Source organism: Centroberyx gerrardi, chromosome 5 (assembly GCF_048128805.1).
Source record: "Centroberyx gerrardi isolate f3 chromosome 5, fCenGer3.hap1.cur.20231027, whole genome shotgun sequence".
Classification (NCBI taxonomy): Eukaryota; Metazoa; Chordata; class Actinopteri; order Beryciformes; family Berycidae; genus Centroberyx; species Centroberyx gerrardi.
The window spans coordinates 11,960,797-11,981,414 of record NC_136001.1 but is presented as its reverse complement, the minus strand read 5'-3'; the positions used below and the strand labels follow the sequence as shown (position 1 = coordinate 11,981,414).

Genomic DNA, 20,618 nt, shown 5'->3' with positions numbered 1-20,618 from the left:
CCCCATGAAACCGATCACTTTGCAGTTGGAATTGGAGATACATTATGACCGCACACCCAATTCGCTTTATGATGAATCCAGTGAACGCACCATTACTGGCGAATATATGTACAGTATATTGTCACATACCAATATTCACATTCCTTTACATAAAACCGACAAATTGCACCATAATATCCCATTACCTTCAGTGATAGATATTGCATGATGTCATGGTTAAGTCCTGCTGATTTATGGATCTACAATAGCCATGTAATGTCCCACATGCAAGGACCAAAGCATCTAAAGGCTTTAGCCTGGCTGATTCACAAGGTCGCCAGTAACACGATCACCCCACTACTGACTTTATTGGTCTATAAACATCAACGTGAGACATTTTATTTGGTAAAATAATATCTGGTTGATAGTACTTAGTCATTATATGAAATATGGCTGTTCCAATTAATCTTTAAAAGTATCAATGGAAATTTGGGCAGCATGCTTCTCCAATGAAAGCAGATGGTGTTTGGTGTTTGGTGAGTCACACTGGTCCCACACCCTTGGCATTATAAAAAGACGGTTACTCATGGTTTGGTGGTGTGTTGTGCCCCTTGCATTTAGGAGTTTTAGTGGGTTCATGCTGACATAGGTTAAACAGGCATAACATACCCAGACAGTTTGAATAGCGCCAATGCGCCACCCTGGCCTCATAAAAGGCTGTGAGGCTGTGACACAACTGCAGGGAAATCCTAAGGACACGAAATCAGGACAAACACAAACATCACCCCTGACCTGGCAGAGGAAATGGGGTAAGCAAGCACACTTACATGAATCCAATACACAAACAACAAGCCTACATAAAATATCCTAGTATAAACAATGCTCTAATATTTGACTGTTCACAGTCAGCAAAAATATCATCAGATATTCTAGGCATGCTCATCGGTTGTGCAAGTTTAGTAAAATGGTCACACTCTGCAGCTGTTCCACTCATATAAAAGCATATTATGTGCAATGTTGAGCCCACTTGATTTCATCAGTAAAATATGGTACGTAATATGTTATATGTATATGATTTGAGTAGGTCTCCCTCCTTCAAATTTAAACATATGCATATGCATAGCAGTTATCAAACATTTAGGTGCTAACAAACATCTTAACTCACATTGGAAGATCTTCCCTTTATGGTATGGTGTATAACTGTAGATGTAATAAGGACTAATTTTGCAGCCTACAGCCTATAGAGATATTCTCATAGACAATTTACTGGGGAGCTTAAGTGGATATATTTGGAAATGCAATGAAAATGTACACTTGGCTCCTATGGGTTGAATGTAGTACTGACATGTGCATGCTGATGTGGGCTCGGATATTAGAGCCCTGTACTGCTGGAAACACACTGAGTCAAGGGCTATTCATGCTGCAACTTGAAACAATGGTTCTCTGCACACACAGTAATTATATCAATATCTCAAATGTCAGGTTTTGTTGCCTCAGAGATGGCCGCTGAGTTCATTTGTGTCAGTGATGTCAGAATGTTTGCAAAAATATTAATGCAGACTGAATTTAATGATAAAAAAGGCAAATAAAAAAGAACACTGCTCAAAAATGTAAATTAGTTGATTTATTGCGGTCACCACAAGAACTTTGCCCTATCCTTTTTTGACTAATTCAATACAATTTAAAAGAACACATAAAAACAAGTTAGTAAAAGTATGTTAGCACTCTGTCTAGATGGTTTGAGCAGCATTTTACATCATAGTATTGCACATTGTCAATATAGCCTATGCAGTAAACCAACATATTCAACTTTCTTGTTTTCTAAATAAACCCAGTGAGAGAAGGATAAATTGTGCCTAAAGCAAGTCTTCATGCCGATTCAATCTATGGAGAAATCACAGGGGAAAGAATATTAATGAATTGGTTCAAGAAGAAATCAAAACATACACTACTGAGTAAATACCAGCTTTTAATTAAAACCTTACCTCTAACCATAAGTTTAGTGGAACACTCTGCTTTGCCAAAGGAGTTGACTGCAACAACTTTATATTCACCGCTGTCCTTGGGTCGGACTCTGAGAATATACATGGAGCAGACACCGTATGCGTTGGTGATGTAGTAGTTGTTGTCGGCGTTGATGCAAACGTCGTTCAGGTACCAGGTTACGGTGGGCGTGGGGCATCCTCGGACAGCGCAAGTCATATAGAGTTGGTAACCTTTAGGCGGTGCGTGAACTTTCAGTGGGACCAGGATGGATGGGGGTCTCTCAAAGTTTACCTCCATTGGGATACCTCCGTTTGATATCATTTGAACTACACAGGGGAAAAATCAAGGAGGGAAAGCATTGGAAGTTTAGTGTAGGGTCACTGTAAGCGATTCCCCTCTTTGGTGCAGAGTACAGGATATTTGTAAGATGAACTTGATTGAACTTGAAATCGTGTCAAACCATAATTTACAGCCTACGATTCGGCTTAATTTAATTCCCTGATCAAAGGTAATTGACCTGGAACTCGATAATAGCCCACCTCTGTTGCTGTTGACACCCCATGTGGGAGACTCAGATGGATCTGAGAGGCCCATATCGTTCTTGGCGTAGATCCGGAAATGGTACTCTCTCCCAGGAAGAATGTTGTCGGCCGTGTACGTGTTACTGAAGAGGCGATCTGCGACAGTTTTCCACACTCTGGTGTTGGAGTTGTGCTCTGCCACCACGTAGTACAGGCGGTCGTCAAGCTCCTGGTCTGGAGAGGGGGCCCACGATACCACAACTTTGCCTTGGACCGTTTGCTCTAGCTCCACTGGTCCTGGGGTTTTAGGTTCATCTAGCAGCACCCAAGATGCAGAGATTATAATTATTACCAAGCAAGGAAAAGCGTGACCACCCACTTATTCTTGCTCCTATACCTTTATCCTATTCTGTGCTGCTGCAGTGACTTCATTTTCATTTCTTGTTTCATAATCCAGGCACTGTGAAGCCTTTTGAGACCATAACTGTGATAAAGAGCAAATACACTTTTCCATCACGGATCAATGAGGTTCATCTTATCCTACCTTAATTTTACTTTGAACTCAGTGTCAGTCTTTGTCAGGATTTGGGTTGCTGTCAATGTGCATTTGCAACTGACAACTGTCGTAAGATAAGTTAATCCTTTCATATCAGTGCAGGCAACACACAATAAGAATGGTGTTTATCTTTCCACTATGAAGGGCACAGTGTTAATTAGGGTTAGACCAATATATTGGTTTGCCAATATTGGCCTTTTATTAAATATTGTTCAGTCAGTGTTGTCCATTGTCGACACGATTGAGGTTCCTCCCTGGCCACAGCAAGATAAAAACAGTCTGTAAAACTTGCAATTAAATTATATTTTCTTTGCACATTATATTCATTAATTTAATTGTTAAATAATGTTCAATTCATTTAAAGGTAGGAATGTATCCAGATTTTCCTCTGCCACTGAATAGCAGTGGCCAGTCACCCTCAAAGAGCTAGTAACCCTAAAGGAATTTAATTCATATAGGTTTCAATTTGTTTTAGTTTTGTATAATGGTCTAAATGCTGCTTCAGAGGCTTATTCACCCTTCTAAGAATAAAATTGTATTTTTTGGCATGACAATTGTCAAATTTAAAGATTGAATATCGGCACACAATATTGACTATCAACAGCTTTAGTACAAAAATCAATATCCATATCAGCCTTCAAAAAACCCATATCAGGCGAACCCTTGTGTTAATGCCTGTTTCTTGTGCTTACCTGTGACTCGAACCTCGATGTCGAAGGCAGCCTCCCCCACAGAGTTTTTGGCCTTTATAGTGTAGATGGCTGAATCTGAGCGTTTTGATGAGGGGATAACAAGCTGAGACATTCCCTCTATGTTGATGACATTTATCCACGGGGATATTGGCTCATCATCCTTCAACCAAGTGATTTCTGGTGGAGGTTCAGCCTGAAGATATCAATATCAGATACAGTGAGATAACTTATGAGGCTTATGTCGCATTAATGCCATACTGCAATCAAGTCATCACTCAGGAATATAATAACAAAGCTGGAATGGAAGAATAAAATATGAAATGCTAAATTTACTTGAAAGATATGTGTGAAACAGGATATTAAATATGGACTACAAGATTTCAGTCTAAAATTTTCATATATGAAAGCAATAATTTGGTATGGATAAAAGAACAAAAAAGTAAAAAAGATTCTTGTAGAGAATGTCATTGTAGATGGAAAAAATACTTTTAACAATGTTTCCATCTAACTTGATAAACATGCTGGCCTCCTTTTTATAATACCAATGTAAACTAACATCTTAAAACAAATTCAACATTTGAGCGCAGTCATTTAATTACAGAAAAAGTCTTTATTAAAGTGTTTTGACTTTTTGTGAAAGGGTTACTGTCTGTTGGGAGTGAGGATTAGGCCTTCAATATTTTATTGGATTGAAGTAGGCAAAGGTAGAAAGACTTGTTTGTCAGTATCTGATCCATACCTCATAGTTTACTTTGACACGCACAGAATTTCCTGCTCTGACAACAATGAAGTCCTCTGGGTCTTTAAAACAAGGTCTCACTGAATGGAGAAACACACAAAATAAAATGTAGACAGGAAACACAAATAATCCTCTGGGTAACTGAAGTTAAATTGTTAAAAACTTACTATTGGGATTCTTTGCACACACCATCTCAGAGGGAGGGCTTGGATCTCCAGCTCCAGACTCATTGATGGCTGAAACCCTGAATTCATACTCTGCTCCCTCAGTGACATCTTTAACGCTATAGTTTTCACCTGAAGGTGAGATGTATGACAAGGTAAGAAAAGAAAATATTCACAAAGGAAAACCCCATTTTCCTACAATCAAAACATAATAGTATGCTTCTGTTCTGACAGACCTTCAATAGGCTCATTCAGTGGGTTCAGGGCAATCCACTGATTGGTGTCCTTCTTGCGTTTCTCCACTTGGTAACCGATGATTGGTACTCCTCTGTCATCCACTGGAGGGGTCCAGGTCAAGTCGATACAGGTCTTGGAGGCGCTCACCACTTTGGGGGCTCCAGGTGGACCGGAGAGTACTAAGGGATGACAAGAAGTTTAATGAACATAATATGGAGTTGTCTGCAATTCAGTGACTGCAAATGAGTTCTTTCTCTCTGACTCATCTTACACAATGGCCTCATAAAAGCTCCCCACCTCTATCTTACATTAGTACTGCAGGATTTTCCAGACAGTTCCTCTTTTACGGCAATGATAAAAGGTGGGGCTTCTACAGTGGCTATATAGTTTAGGTGATGTACGATTTGAAGCGATGATAAAACCTATCCAGAGGCATTTTCATTTATTACAAACAGAAAGAAATTAACATGACATCCTCTGAGGAATACAGAATGAGACTCCTTTTTTCTTGGCTCACTCATTATGCCAGCCATAATGCTGTCTGCTGTCTCCAGGGCGTCGCTGAGACCCTCAGGGTTTTCTGCATAGATTCGGTAGTTGTACTTCTTGCCATGAGTCACATTCCTGTCTCTGTAGGAGGTCTTGTCAGCTGAGACGTCCCCGAGCTTCATCCACAGACTTTGGCCTGCCTGCTGCCGCTCAATAATATAGTTGGTGACAGCGGAGCCACCGTCGTCTTTGGGAGGCTTCCATTTTATCTCAATTACGGATGAGGTGGTTTCAGCAATCTCCACTGGACCCTCTGGTGGACCTGGCCGGTCTGTAAGAAAAACATGTACTAAAGTTTTTATGTAGGGACACAAATGTAAATGTGAGTGCCACATATCAGCTGCTTGATTTTTTTTCAAAGTGGTTGCAGATGGAGGGATGAACGGCCGCTTGTCCAATATGAGACATAAACGTCTACATTTGATCTCACAATATTTTTCACTTTCCTCACCACATTTCTGCCAATGTTTTCGTACCAAGCACAATTAGTTGAGTTGTGGCCTCCACTGCCCCAAATGGGTTTTTGAGTTGGATCTTGATTTCTCCTGCGTCTGTCCGCAGGCAGTCTCTGAGCAGCAACCGGCTGTGGTTGGGCTCCCTTACGATCTTGACTCCTCCTCCGTCCTTCACCTCGGCGCCGTCCTTAAACCAACTGACCACCAAAGACTCCTGAGGAGGAAAGGGCATCTTGAAAGCAGCGTTCTGGCCCACTCTTACTACCACGGGTTTGGAGAACTTGTGAAGATCATCGGGGTCAAATTCCGGTACATCTGTGAAACATAAAGCACATAGTCCAGTGAATGCATTGAATCCATTGTGTTATTTAATATGCATTTTAGAACGATAGGAATTAAATTATACCTCCAACAGTGACCTTTCCTTGCGTACTGAGGTCTCCTGACACAAAACGATACACTCCAGAGTCACCGGTGCTACAGCTTTGAACTGTCAGCTTGTGAGAAGTTCCATCTTTGGTTATGCTGATCCCAGCTTTGGAGGTTAACTAGTGAGACACATTAATCCATTAAAAAGGAGGATTTTTGGTTTGCTTTGTTTTACATTACAAAGAGAATGAATGAAGTTAAAGAAAAGTCTCCTCTACTCTACTACTGGCAATCTAGGAAGTCAAGCTTATTCTACTGTTCACTCAACACTCATGAGTTATGTTAAGAGTGCCTGAATGTAAAATATAAGTATGGCAACTCGAGAGCCTTACCTGCTCTCCATCTTTGAACCAGGTCCCATCGCAATCAGTGTTCATCTGCACAATTAGTTCAGCTGGCTTGCCACGAAGAGCATAAATATCAGAGAGTCCACTGGTAATTCCAGGCTCTAGGTAACATGAAACAAAAAGTTACTCTCCACTTCAGTTGAGCAGTTGAGGAATACATTTATATTGAATAATAGAACACAAGATGAAATAAATTACCAACATGTATACGTCTCTCTGCTATTATGCTTGTTAAGTTAGTTGAACAATATTAATGATTTCTAAATGTTGCCTTAGTTGTACTTTACATAGAGGAAAAAGGTTAATGTTATGCTTTGCTCAACCTTATGATACTAGCACTGTGTGAAAAGTGAGGAAAATAAGGAATTAAGAATACAGTTTTAGCTGAAACTACTCCAACAGCACTGTCTTCAGGTTTTTAAATGCAGTGCATATTCCAACAATATAGTGCATGGTTCAAATATCAGGTCAGTGTGATCTGGTTATGAAATTTATGATCAGTACAAGTTACAGTGCAAGTTTGTTACATCAAAAGCAAGCACAATGACAAGCAGCAAACACATAGCTTTACAAACTTTGTAAACAAGTTATGTGCACACAAGACTTTCCAAGCATGAGCGTCCTTGTGGAGTGTTGAGTGGCATTGATAAGAACTGGCTTTCACGTGCTGGTTATCAAGGATCTTCTACTGTGTTATTTCACACCTTCACATTTATGGATTGGCATTGGATTTATAAGAGTTACTATGGTAAATAACAGGATTAAGTCATGTTATAAACAATCATTTGATTAGGCATTGAAATTTAATAATACAAAAAAAACAGTGAGTTATTTTGTCATTTAAAAACTCTATGGATGAGATATTATTCAAAACACTTTTGTGTTATTATTGTACTTATTCAGTACTAAATATCTGGTGTATCACCTCCTGCAACTGCAACTTGTAGATCAAGTCTTGCACCATCACTGGCCTCATCAGCTGAGTGGCCTAACAGTAATAACAATAAGTTATTTAAACAATTTTCTCCCTCAATTTTATATGTATATATCCTGTGCCACTTCCTGAATCTCTATATGCTGCTGTTGATGCTTTATCTGAATTACCTATCAGCGATCACAAAATTATTAATATAATTTTAGATTTTTGTATACCTGTAATCCAAAGCCAGTCTTACACTTAGTTTTTGTTGGTTGCGGCTGGAATTAAGTGACATATTAAACTGATTTCTTGAAGAATAAATCAATTTAACGCTTTGGGATTACTAGTTGACAAGTAGCATTATAAAGTTCCTGCTTTGGAAAATGTAATTAAATTATATGCTATTATATTATAGTAAGTAATTTGTAATTTGGCAGCATTTATGGATCTCTAAATGTATACATATTGCAGTACAAGATAGCAAGAAACAAAACACAAGACAAACGTATATACTATAAACATTATATAGAACACAATTTGTGTAATATACTGATAAAAATGCACTTCCATTCTATCATTGTATCAACCAATCTCTTGCCATGCTAAGAGGATTAGTTGTACCAGTAAAGCTAGATGGGCTTAATACTAATAAGCAAAACATGACATTTAAATAAAAAAAACATGACATGTAACATAGGCAAGCAATTACACAACGGACTAAACAACAAAACATGAAATAATGACAAAAGGTTACGATGACTGGACCTCAAAAATGGTTAAACTATACTAATATAAAGTTTCATTAAAGTAAAGGCTACATCAGACTACTGTGAGGTGTAGTTGATTTTTAGTTCTACAGGGTCAGTAGTCTACGAACAAACATATTTTAATATTTTTGCATACGGTCTACAAATCTATGTTATCTCAGTTATGGGTAAACACACTGATTTTGAAGCCATTATATTTCAAATGGCTGTCATTCAATTTTGTATCCATGCATAAATTAACGCAACCGCTGACGTTTCTTACCACCACTAACCACATCCACAACCTGTGGATCCGAAACCTCTATATTCACTGCTGGTCCATCTTTTATTCCTATTAACCATCAACACCAGTCAGTAACTGCCATATGAACAACAGGTTATCATACCAAATACATTGCATAGTATGCAAATCGCTGGACACCAAAAAAAATATGTATGAAACAAATACAGTATCATTGTAATCAATGAGACTTGAAATGAGAATGCAGATGACACTTGCGAGACAATAAGTAAACAAACAGCATTCATGATGGAAATGTGTATGTAGTTTCATTCTGATATGCTGATGGCATATCCTTTGATAGCATTGAATTTAAAAGTGAAAATTTTGGAATGGATAAACAGTATTTGAATGGCTATATATGATTTCAATAAAAAGACTTATTAAAAATGTCTAGGTAAGGCTTAACCCCTATTTACACAGGACTAGCATTACTGAATGTGGGGACCTCAAATTAATGAATTACCCCCCCAAGTTCTTCATTTTGTTAAACACCTTGGCACAGGATAATGACATTCGCTGAAATGAAATTCGCTGAAATTGCCAGTGCCTGGAGTACAATTAAGGGTCAAGATTTGACAATTTTTCACTTCCTGATTTAGCAAAGCAAAGCTTGAAGTTTCCTCTAGAGATGCCACTGCTGCCTCTATTTTTCATGAAAGGCAAATAATAGAAATCATATGTTTGGAAGAAGAACAAAATCAAATCACATTTAAATTATGCCTGAAATTACTGAAAGTTTGATTTGCACAAATTAGTTTCATCAGGGGACCTCTGTCTTCTCCAAAATATGGTAGGTAACTGTAAATTAATGCTGGAATTTTTACTTAACAAATTACAGATATTATTAGAAATCTCTGGACCCGGGTAATATTAGTCCTGTGGCAATATGGCTTCCTTGTCTGGGAATTCAGCACCCCATTTCATAAGCCTTACTTGGTTCAGGATCTTCCGGTGCCTTGGGTTCGGCCACAACTGGAGCTGGGCTTGGTGCAGGAGCAGCAGCAGGAGCAGGGGCTGCAGGGGTTGGAGGTGGAGGTGCAGCTGCTGCAGCTTCTTTAGCAGCTTTAACCTGTTCTTTCCTTTCCTCTCTCACCATCTCTAGTTTTGCCTGTTGCTCTTGGGCAACTTTCTGCAGGTCCTCTCCAGATCCTCCTGCCCTTGTTGTTTTCCTTGCTGACTTTTTGCCCTTTTGCGCGTCTTTGTCAGCTGAACAGAAGGAAAGAGGATATTCACAGTTGATGCACACTAAAAGGGCCATATTATGACATAAAAAGCAAAAATTGGTATGATAAATCATCATCATCACATTATTGACCATTATCATTCCATTATAAACCATTAGCAATGTCCATTATCCAACATTATCAGTACCAATCTTCTGCTGGAGTGCTGTGTAATATCTTACCTTCAACAACAAGCCACGCATTGCACGATTTTATTCCTGCACAGACAGAATAAATTCCTTTGTCTACTATCATGCAGTCTTTGACCACCAGCCTGTGAATGAGCTTGTCTTCTGAAACCTCAATATCATATTTATCCCCTTGTTCCAGTGGTAAATTCTTGCCAAACCACAAGATCTTGGAGAAGGGGTTTGACAGGACACACTCAAACACAGCATCTTCTCTCTCTGTTGCTTTCACTTCCTGAATTTTCACCAAGAAATCCACCATGGGAACTGAAAAATAATGAGCGATGCTATTTAAAGTCAAATTGAGGCTTGTTAAATCCATATAAAAGTTAACTGATAGAAAAACGTGGGCTGTTTAATTGGGGCTGTGCTGTATTAGGCAACTTGCAAAACAAACACTGTATGAAAGTTATATCACATACCCGCACTCCAAAATAGCAATAAGGATATTTGTTGTGTGTCCCAGTGCAGAACTTACTTTTGAAATCAGTGGAAAACATATTCACATCTTCAACATCCAGCTGATACAGTCCAGCATCATCTGGTAGAAGGTCCCTCATGCTGAAAATATACTTTCTACCCACTTGGCTGAGGTTGTGCTTCATCTTTTCGCCCAACTCCTTTGTGTATGGAACCATTTCACCATCCTGCGGGGAAATATACAACGCAATTTCCTTTTGGGGTGCTTGAAATTGTTCTTGCGAAACATAGCTACAAGATAATGTCGAAGGCTGGGAGAAATACTATTCATTTGAGATAAATATGAAGAGGATCATGTTAGGATTTCATCGGAACATTTTTCAAATTCAAATAATAACCACTATACAAGGGATGCGCTATAAATGCCATAGCTAAATGATTGGGTGTCTCAGAGGTATGAATTTTTCTCAGACTAACCTTGTACAGAAATATCCTGCTGCTCGGGTCAATGAGATCCATGTCAAGCTCAAAGGATGCAGTGCCATCTGCATTGACTTGAATAGGTTTCAGGCTAGACAGGTTTCTGACGAACTGAGTTAAAAAGGAAGAATTAAGTATCAAAAATAAACGGCATTGGGACATTGTTTCAAATTGGTGAATAAAGATACAGGCGGCCTACTGCTACTGTGATTAATATCAATTGTCAACATCAGGTCTCTATGTCACTATCAGTAAAAAAAGAAAGAAAACAAACCAGTTAACTCCATGCAAATGTCACACACGACAAACCTGTGCTTGCTCTTCCGCCCTTTCTGTCTTCATCTCATTTAGTTTTTTAAGCATCCAGCGAAAGTCGGTCACTCCAAACTCGGCACAGATGCTCTCATAGTCTTTTTTGTCGGCACTAAGCAAGAGCTCCCAAAACTTAGGATCTATCTCCCCGTCTTTTCTCTCGGTTTGCTCAGATTTAGGGCGGATTTTACTAGAAATTAGAATACGGTTTCATCAGTTGAACAGCCTTGTAAATTATTTATAGGTTAATTAAATGAATGTATACATGTAAAGAACACACAAGACCATGGACACATGGAACATAAAACCACCTTTTCCTTGCAAGTACAGTCTTAAAATTGCCATCGATAGCTTCTGCTTTTTGCTGGGCTTTGTTCTTTTTGAAACCAACTGAAAGGAAAAAAGAGGATACTTCCATGAATAGATCATATAATCATGTAATGAAAAAACATACAATAGGGACTGCTGAGTGATAACTGTTGGAATGAGTGTAATACTTTCAAGGGGATGGAGTAGTAGCCTTTCAAATTCAAATATAAGTGTACTCAATTTGAAATAGATAGCGAGTTTTGAGCGTATGCTTGAGTCTGCATGCTGTGTCAGATGTAATGGGTCTGCACTGTTTCACTACAGTTCCATTGTGCTAGGAAAGCTCAATTAATCACAACAGTTATAATGTTTTATAGGAATAGCAAGCAAACAAATCTTACCTTCAATAACATTCAGGACAACTGTGACCATAGCTTTTCCATATTCATTTGTGGCAAAGCATTTATAAGTGTCTGCTTGGTCTGGTGAAACATTCAACATCTGCAAAAAAGAAAACATCAAAGAGAAAATGGTTGGAAAATGATTGAGATATGAATATCATGGACCAGGTGTGCAATCATGTTGGCCTTGTCATTACTTTTTCAAGCCAGTGTGCCACTTCATAGTGTGAAGTCTAGGGTGAATAGAAAAATAGATGCAGAACTCTTTGAGACGTCCTGCAAGTGACAGAGCAATTGGATCAAAATAGACCAATTACACACTCTGCTCATTGCTTGATTGGTAGATGGCTCACTTATGTATGACTGCTTGCATTTTATTCCACATTTCCAAACTTAAACACAGTGAAGTGAGGAGATGATGGGAGTAGGCATGTCCAGACCCTTTTTACAAAGAGGAAATTGGGTTGAGTGTTGAGATCTTTTGTCATGTATGTCAAAGAAAGAGCAATTGGCAAAGCAAATACTGATTGTGCATGGTCAGAGGACTGAATGACATCGGAGTAATCAAATGGCTTTGACTGAAAAATTAATTGAATTTGAGTGTGTCTGTCTGTCTCTGTCTCTGTCTCTGTCTCTCTCTGCTATATTTATCCCTTCTTTACATCAGCATGCCATATGGCGTCACACTGGCCTTTGATAGCCCATATCACTTGCCTCAAATGTATGCTCATTGGAATTGGGATCATATTTGGTCTGGTATCTTGACGTATCGGACACATCTCCGTTATTTCTGCTCCATGTTACAGTTGGCTTTGGGTCTCCAATGACAATGGCTTTGAAAAATGCAAATTTGCCTGTGAAAAACAAACACACACATACACACACGGTCACTTCACTTGCAATAGATCCTTGGGAAACACAGTAAACATATGACGCAAAATATTACTGTATTGTACAATATATAATGTATAGCCTAATTATTACATGTGATGTGCATTCTATAATAATATATATAATACATACATTATCATACATTTTCATCACACCACTCGTACATGCAGCGGTGGAGAAGGAATCTTTTTGAAAACATTAACAGAATGGGTTTTTGGTCATCTAATCGCTGTTCATGGTTTCAAATTGAAGTCAGTGGGCCCGTCTGACTCAGGTTCTGAAGCCTAGATCTTGGATGACAGAGCTCTCCTCCCATTGGCCTTGCCCTAACTGAATTGCTGCTCACAATGGCTCTGGATCTAATCCATTATGCAAAATTGTGAGACTGTCATCATAGAATATTTTGTGATATTCATGTGATATTTGAACTTATTCTCTGCCATCAGGCCTACCCTCTTGGATGGTCAAAGCGATAGGCTTGCGGGTGAAGTCTGGATGGCTCTTTCCCTCTGGCAGCGTCTCAACAAACTGTGTAATCATAACCCCGGGGACCTTAGATTTCTTCTTGATCCCTCCTGCCAACATTGGAAAATGAAATGTTAGCAACCATACATTTTAACTCTAGGAAAAAAACAACAACAAAAAACATCAACATGACCATGATCATACACAGCTTTTAAAAATCTATTGAGTATTATTTTGTAAAGAAACCATCACCCACGTAAACCATGCTGAAACACATTCTAATACATGACATATTAGAATGTTTGATGTTATTCATTGTATAATTTTATTCAGAACAGTAAGTGCCTCTATAGTAGATGGCTCTTCCAATTATTGTGTCAAACACATTTGCATTTATTTCATAACATTTTTTTTATCTTTTTCTTTGTGAATGCATGCCTAAGCTTCATACTGTGAACAGATATGTAGTAATACACCTACATATCCACGCACGCAAAACCGTACGTTCTTGTATGCAAAAATCCATTGCATATCAGTTCTTGTTCTTCCCTAAGCCTACCTTCTTTACCATCGAAATGCTCTGCAGCAGGACCTGATAAGGCACATGTTGAGGAGCATACACAGCACATGTCAGCATGGTATTAGGATCACATTATGGATTGGATTTAAATTATGTACTTACGAGGGACAAAAAAAAAAAAAAAAAATAGAGCACAGGGTCAATCGACACACTGAATGGGAGCATTATGAGATTTGGCATACTTGGCTAAACCACATCATTCTAATTTCAGCAGATTTGTGGAACATATCCATGCATAAAAATACGTACATTAATGTATGCAATAATCCATTGCACATTCAGTACTTCATAACTTAAGGAGGAAGCAAACCAATCATGACCGTTGTTGTGATTTCCCCAGCTCGCCCACACTTATTTCTATTGAAAACCTTTGCAGCAGGACCTGCTAATTTTCAGGTGCACATTAGAGCACTAGGAAATTAAAGTCAGTCTATTTAGAGCCTGGGCAGCTCAGTCAATGAAGCATCAGACTTCCAATTTGAGAGTCCTGGCTTCCCTGTTCAATTCTTCTAGTGGCTATTGTGTACTATTCTGTTCTGTTTATAGTGATATACAGCCTGCGGCCTGTCTAGAGCATTGTATATGAGCTCCTGTTATGTTTGAGTGTAGTATGTCAATGCATACTGAGATGTAAATATGTTGACAAATTGCTGTCTTGAAGTTGCAGAATAAAGTGATTCTGCCTTTGAAATTGTGAAAAAAAACAAAGAACCAGAAATTCACAAAAATCATAAAACAGCCAAAGACTGAAAGCATAGCCTATGAAGTCTTTTTGAATAAGCTGTAGCCTTGATAATAGCTTGTAATAAACCGTTCAAAGCACCAAACAGACATAGAAATAAACAAATAGAGCATAAAGTTTTGGATGCATTCATCATTTTCTGCACATTTGTTCACAAATAAATCTCCCCCTTGTCAACCTCATTCCATCAATCCTGTTTACCCGCAGGGTCTGACTTGGCAGTGTCATCTTTTCTCCTTTGTCAGAGTTTGTCAAATATTGACTGAAGTTAGTTTGTGCTTTGCTTTGTTTAGAATAGGCTGGAGAGCTAACACCTTAGTGTGCTCTTTCCCCCCAGTTGGTCTCAAATTTTCATTATGATAAACCTTTATTCTGTGGACAGACTGAGGATGCAGCTGGGAAGTATTGCATGTAATACACTTCTATCATATGTTAATTTGACGATTAGGTAAGGCACTACAAATAATAATAACTTATTTGCACAGCACTTTACTGAAACAAAGCTTGCAAAGTGCTTCACAGTCAAGACAAAGAAACAAGGTTACACAAGAAAAGAAGATAGTGAAGGCCCAGTTTCCTTTAGCACTTAAGTCTAGACTGCAGTACCAGTCTTATCAATTACTTATGATCCTTTCAATTTTTCCTCTAGGTTCAGATTATTTGGTTTGCTAAAATTCTGTCTCCTAATTGTTGCAAAAGGAGCTTCATACTGCACACAGAAAACTTTGCAATAAAAGACTTAAAAGTAACTTAATTTAAAAATAAACTGATGTTGCACAGACACACTAAACTTGCATAATGGTGGTTGATGCTACCTCCGGTTTGAGTTTGTTCTTTACCCGTAGGAGTGGAAGAAGATGGGATCACACTTCACTGCTTACCTTGGCCAGCGGCCGTCCCATCCGCCTCTTTTGACCTTTTAATCATCTTGGGTTCTTTGATTCCTGGATGGACTCAGCAGTGTTTCCTCAGCTGTAATAAATGGAGGTAGAAATTACTGTGTTTTCTACTCCACTGATCTATTCAAATGGCAGGGCTAATGTGAAAATAATCTTTTATCCTCTTTCAATAATCGGAACAAAATTGATCATTCAGTGTTTGCTTTCACATTATTTGAAGAGATTCATTCATTCAAAAAAGATCTATTAAAAAAAAAAATGACACATACAAAATTAGTGAATGATTAATCACACAAAATGGAAACAAATTGTGGCAATTTTTAAAGTGACAAGTGTCTTGGTTGACAAAATGAAAAAGGGTAAAAATATAAAAACAATTTTACAGACTCGATACTCATTGGTGCTAACTTCAGGCCAAAATATATATCGCGTTTTGAGTCTGAGCTCTTTATTTGTCATGACCTCACATTGGCCATGATTTAACTGCAACCTTTATTTAAGGTCCACATGTAAGGACATGAAACATGACCATCTGAGACTGTATGTCATGCTGCTGCCTAGCATATGCTGACGGTTATCGCATTCTCCAAGATTAAAATCCTCTTAATCTGGAGTGTAGCAGGTGATGTTAACCATATGTCATTTTTACCAGGTTGAAACTTTACTTAGTTAAGGTTTTGTTGATCACTTTTAGTTGTGGGCATGCTGCTTTGATTTTCAAATGATTAGATGCTGTTTTCATATTGGCTTTTTTTTATGATCTGTCATTCCATTCACAGCAGGAATCTCAAATGGCACATAGCAATCTTTCATTACCCAAATGGATTGCTAAACTTAGAATGATGAATGTCACTTTACAAAAATAGACTGATGGAACGCGTAAGTGTAACGGATTCAGTGTTGCATGGGCTTAAGGGGATTTACAGAAATGTTACTATTTGTTTAGTAAGCCAATAGTATATGCTTATTATATGCTAATAGGAGCTTCATTCATACCTGTTTTCCTGCTCAAAAGACGGATAGACTATACAGGTTTTTAGAAGTTATTTAAGACACGAGTTAAGAAATTAATACGTTAAAAAGATGGTGACATTTGTCATCACTGTAGGAGGTGCCGGGTTGCTTTCCATAAGAAACTCTACACCTGCAGCTACACCTGTTTGTCCTCAAGTGTGGCCTGCCTGTCTCTTTCTTCATTTGGCTTCAACCTTTGGATTGTGGGTAATATGTCTACTTCAGCAATGTGTAGTTGACATGGTTTGTCAACTTGTTGAGGTCTCCACTAAATCTTAGTTTGAAATTGGCATTGAGGGAGCAAAAGACAAAATGGAACATTGCCATTATCAGTACATGTTAGAATTATATAAAGTACAGAAAAAGACAAAGTCTAGTTATGAAGCTGATGACATTTGGATTGTTTCGTAACAATCTAATAAAAAATATATAGCACTTTATCTGTGTATTAATAACCTTCATTGATATTGGGCAGTTATATAACTATTTATTGATGATGCCATTGTGGACATTGTGGTCAACTAAATGTTTGCCTGTTAACCCACAGAACTGGAATTTGATCTCTACCTTTTGAGTAAGTTTAGTTAATGCTAACGTTAGTCCTTACATTTAGAGCAACCTTACCAAGTCATGTTCTTACCTAGACTGCCCCACTAATCAGTTTGCTTGCCTAACCTTATGCTGACCCTGACAAAATAGTTGTTTTACTTGCCTCACCTTCACCTTAGATAAGTATCCATTTAGACAGTGAAAATTAATTCAAGGCCAAGTCTATAAAATTCTGAAATATGAACGTTACCACACTGGTAGTCTATTCAAAACACGATTAGCCCTAGGACAGAATATACAATTGTCATAATAGTCTGGTAAAAATGAGCCTAACAGTTTGCCTTAACATGGAATACCACAATATTTAAGAATTCACTTTGTGTTCATGCTGTGTTTCGTCTTGATTGACCAAGACGGTCAATCAATGCTGTGACCCTGATTAATTCCTTCCCAAAGCCAGAAAATGGAGAAAAAACTTTAACCTGTGGATGAATTTAACTGCAGTAAATAGCATGAGTTGGCATCTTTCCAAAGCCATTCTCTATGGCACGGCTCCAGCTTCTACATCTTAATCACAATTCAGGTTCAGGCATTAGCTCTCTGGTAAAGGTGACTATGAGAACACCCAGGGCAGGGGATTGCCTGCGGCTAGATTATATTTCCTGGCGCAGCTCCAGATTTTGCCTGTTACTGACATCACAGTTTGTATTCCTAGTGCTTTGGTTTCTGGCTTCGGAAGAGAGTTGTTCATGTTCACAAATATTGATTGTAATATGCAAACCCCTCTGCTAATTTTTTTAACCCCCCACCAAGGAGCTTGTCACAACTTTGTCAAGCTGCAAAAATGAAAAATGTGTGTATTTTGTAAGCAATGCATTATATTTGATTCAATCCAGAAGCAAGACAATCATGAAAGAAAGCTTTGCACAAGTCAGATAGCCACTCATTTACATTGTAGACATATAGACACTGTTTAGGTGAACATTAGAAACTAAATAAGAATCATTCATTGAAAAAATTCCTTTGTATGCTATTGACATCTCCTAAAATGAAATCCTGCTGATGCATGCTAACTCTAAATGGCAAAAGTAATTTTCCCACAAATATTGATGCTGGGTTGCTTTTGACCTATTTCACAGTCCCAGGAGTTTTAACAAAAAAATGCCAGCTTCCCTGCCATTAGCTAACAGAAAGTGGCACTGCAGAACTAAATCCTGGATGAAGCCAAGCTAGCTTTCTATCTCTCCTGCATAGTTTCATAAGCACACCAGCTATATTATTTAACCGCACTCTCAATGCCATCTCATGTACGCATTGTACAGTAGCTAAGTTGAACCCAATAAAGCGAATTTAGTTTCATAAGGACTGCATCAGATTCTTGACTGGGAAATTGGAACAGAGTTGGACATCTATACTATACATGACAAGTTGAATGAATGAAAGCTGACATGAAATTCATCGACATTGATAAATGTTCTACAAAGCATTTGTGTCCTGAATCGGATGTAAATTGTGCTTCCAGTCTATTACATTACTTCCAATATATTCCATTACCACACTGTGTAGCCTGTTCTCTGTAATGGAAAATTGAATGGAGACAACTATTGTTTCTGGTATGTTTGACAAGTGGTTGACCTCTGTCATGTATAATTTTTTCAACAAATTTTGAATTAATATGAACAACATCTGAAAACAAACCCAGCACCACCCAGTATAGCCGTATGATATTCTAGGGTGTCCAAGGACCGGGGCTGGTGGAGGATGAGCAAACCAGATTGTCATATGATCACAGGTCACATGCCACATAAAACTGTGATCATCCCGTCACCAATGTCATGATATGCCTGTAAATCACTGCTGGCATGACGAGTGAGTCTTACTAAAACCTGCTCAAAATAGCCAATTTAATAACTTTAGAAAAACTGTATTCTAGTGTTCATTACTTTGAGGCAAAAAAAGGTGCAACATTATGCCCCAACTCTAGATAAAGAATAGTAAACTTTAATTTAACTTGGTTTATCATGCAACTAAATAAGTATCTTTATCATGGTTTAGGGCTATACTGTGTGATAACGGATAAAGTATTCACCACAAAAAAAGTTAAAATATGTAATGAAACATTAAATATGATCAGTACTTCCCATGACTACAAATCTCATATGCTACTGAACTCAGAATCGTTGGTGACGAATGTTCTCTTCAACACTCAATGCAGGTAGTGAGAATTAAATGTTTTGGATTTGAAACATTTTAAATCTTGCTGCTCGTGCTTGGCTTTTGACACGGCACTAAGTGAACAGTCTTCTCACAGCGAGGGTTGGTTTTTATGGGTCCATGTGGCTTGTGCTGCATGCTGCTGTTAATGCGACCAGCTGCTTATGTGACCGGTGCTGAAATACAGCACGGGACAGTATGCGCGGTGACTGAGCCCATCATAAAAATGATTAAAAGCGAGACACTACTAAGGGCATGTTCCGAAAGCTTGTGGCTATCTGGGGACCTGAGTCTAGTGCTATGCGTGTTCAGTAGCTGAGGGTGGTAGGTTTGCTAAATTTGGATTATCACAGAGCTCTTTTTTTGTGTTAGCTTTAGAAAGACTCCACGGTTTCCAGTGTTTCTATTTCAGTGGCAGTTACAAGTGGAGAAATAATTGCACAGATGAAGATGGGTTGGGAAGTGTTTTGGTAAATATTTCATTAACGCTTGTATCCTCACTAGGGATAGCACAGAAAAGCATATAGAACTGAAGCTAGACTGAAACTAAGATCTCATGGGAAAGGCTTAAATACTTTTTTTCAGCAACTGATAGAGCCTTTCCAAGCCGTTTAGGTCAGTAGCAACAAAGTCACAACAGTCACCAGTAGCATCATAGTGGTTAATGGCTTTGAAATAACTTACATAATGTGTTTGTTTTCTCATATGGACCACTGCACACATATCAAGATATATACATATGTACTGAATTATGAATAGCAATAAATTTTTAAGTAACCACACAATATCCAGTCACATCAGGGGGTTTTTGAGCAGTTACTTTGAACAGTTTCGCGTAGTTACTGTCTTTTGCTGTAAGAAATATAAGTCAGTATATGCATTTACAGGTGAAACTGGTTAAATTGATAGCTTCATGACTTATGAGTTAAACTTACACACCTGACACTTTCACAACATTAGACACTTAGGTGAGCAGTGGGCCTACAAAACTGTGAAAGCATTCTACTGTACTCTGAACAATGAAGAATAGAGCGAACTATGTATCAAGACAGCTCAATTGTTTTTATTGGCAAATACAACATTCCACAATTTGCTGCAGTAAAGCAGTGTTATCTATGGACTGGATGTTATGAGTAAATCAGTCTTAGGGTAAGTATCTTGATAAAGACTTGATGATATGATATGATAAAGACCATACTTAACACCTCCAACTAAGCCTGGTGCTATAGGGGAGATGAGCGATGGACTTACCTCAATACTCCCCTGATCCTCTCGAGTGGTGCTGCTTCCCAGTCTGATATTTGAGTG

General features: G+C 38.3%; 1 protein-coding gene across 1 annotated transcript; it reads right to left on the bottom strand.

The window, feature by feature from the left end:
* Positions 1-1,858: 1,858 nt before the first annotated feature.
* Positions 1,859-15,561, bottom strand: igfn1.4 (immunoglobulin like and fibronectin type III domain containing 1, tandem duplicate 4). The gene is made up of 21 exons (XM_071903856.2): positions 15,516-15,561; positions 13,300-13,422; positions 12,671-12,810; positions 11,957-12,056; positions 11,558-11,636; positions 11,244-11,436; positions 10,932-11,045; positions 10,513-10,681; positions 10,029-10,301; positions 9,557-9,829; positions 6,640-6,755; positions 6,285-6,426; positions 5,900-6,193; positions 5,392-5,694; positions 4,874-5,053; positions 4,641-4,769; positions 4,474-4,553; positions 3,735-3,927; positions 2,505-2,801; positions 1,965-2,291; positions 1,859-1,863 (listed from the first exon to the last, which is right to left on the bottom strand). Exons 1-21 carry the CDS (start codon positions 15,559-15,561, stop codon positions 1,859-1,861), a joined length of 3,576 nt encoding a protein of 1,191 aa, XP_071759957.2.
* Positions 15,562-20,618: the final 5,057 nt, after the last annotated feature.

Coding starts and splice junctions, on each gene's coding strand:
- igfn1.4 (XM_071903856.2), bottom strand. CDS start 15,561: ATGATTAAAAGGTCAAAAGAGGCGGATGGGACGGCCGCTGGCCAAG. Junction 4,770..4,873: donor ACTGAATGAGCCTATTGAAG/GTCTGTCAGAAC, acceptor TCTCACCTTCAG/GTGAAAACTATAGCGTTAAA. Junction 2,802..3,734: donor CATCGAGGTTCGAGTCACAG/GTAAGCACAAGA, acceptor GGGTGCTGCTAG/ATGAACCTAAAACCCCAGGA.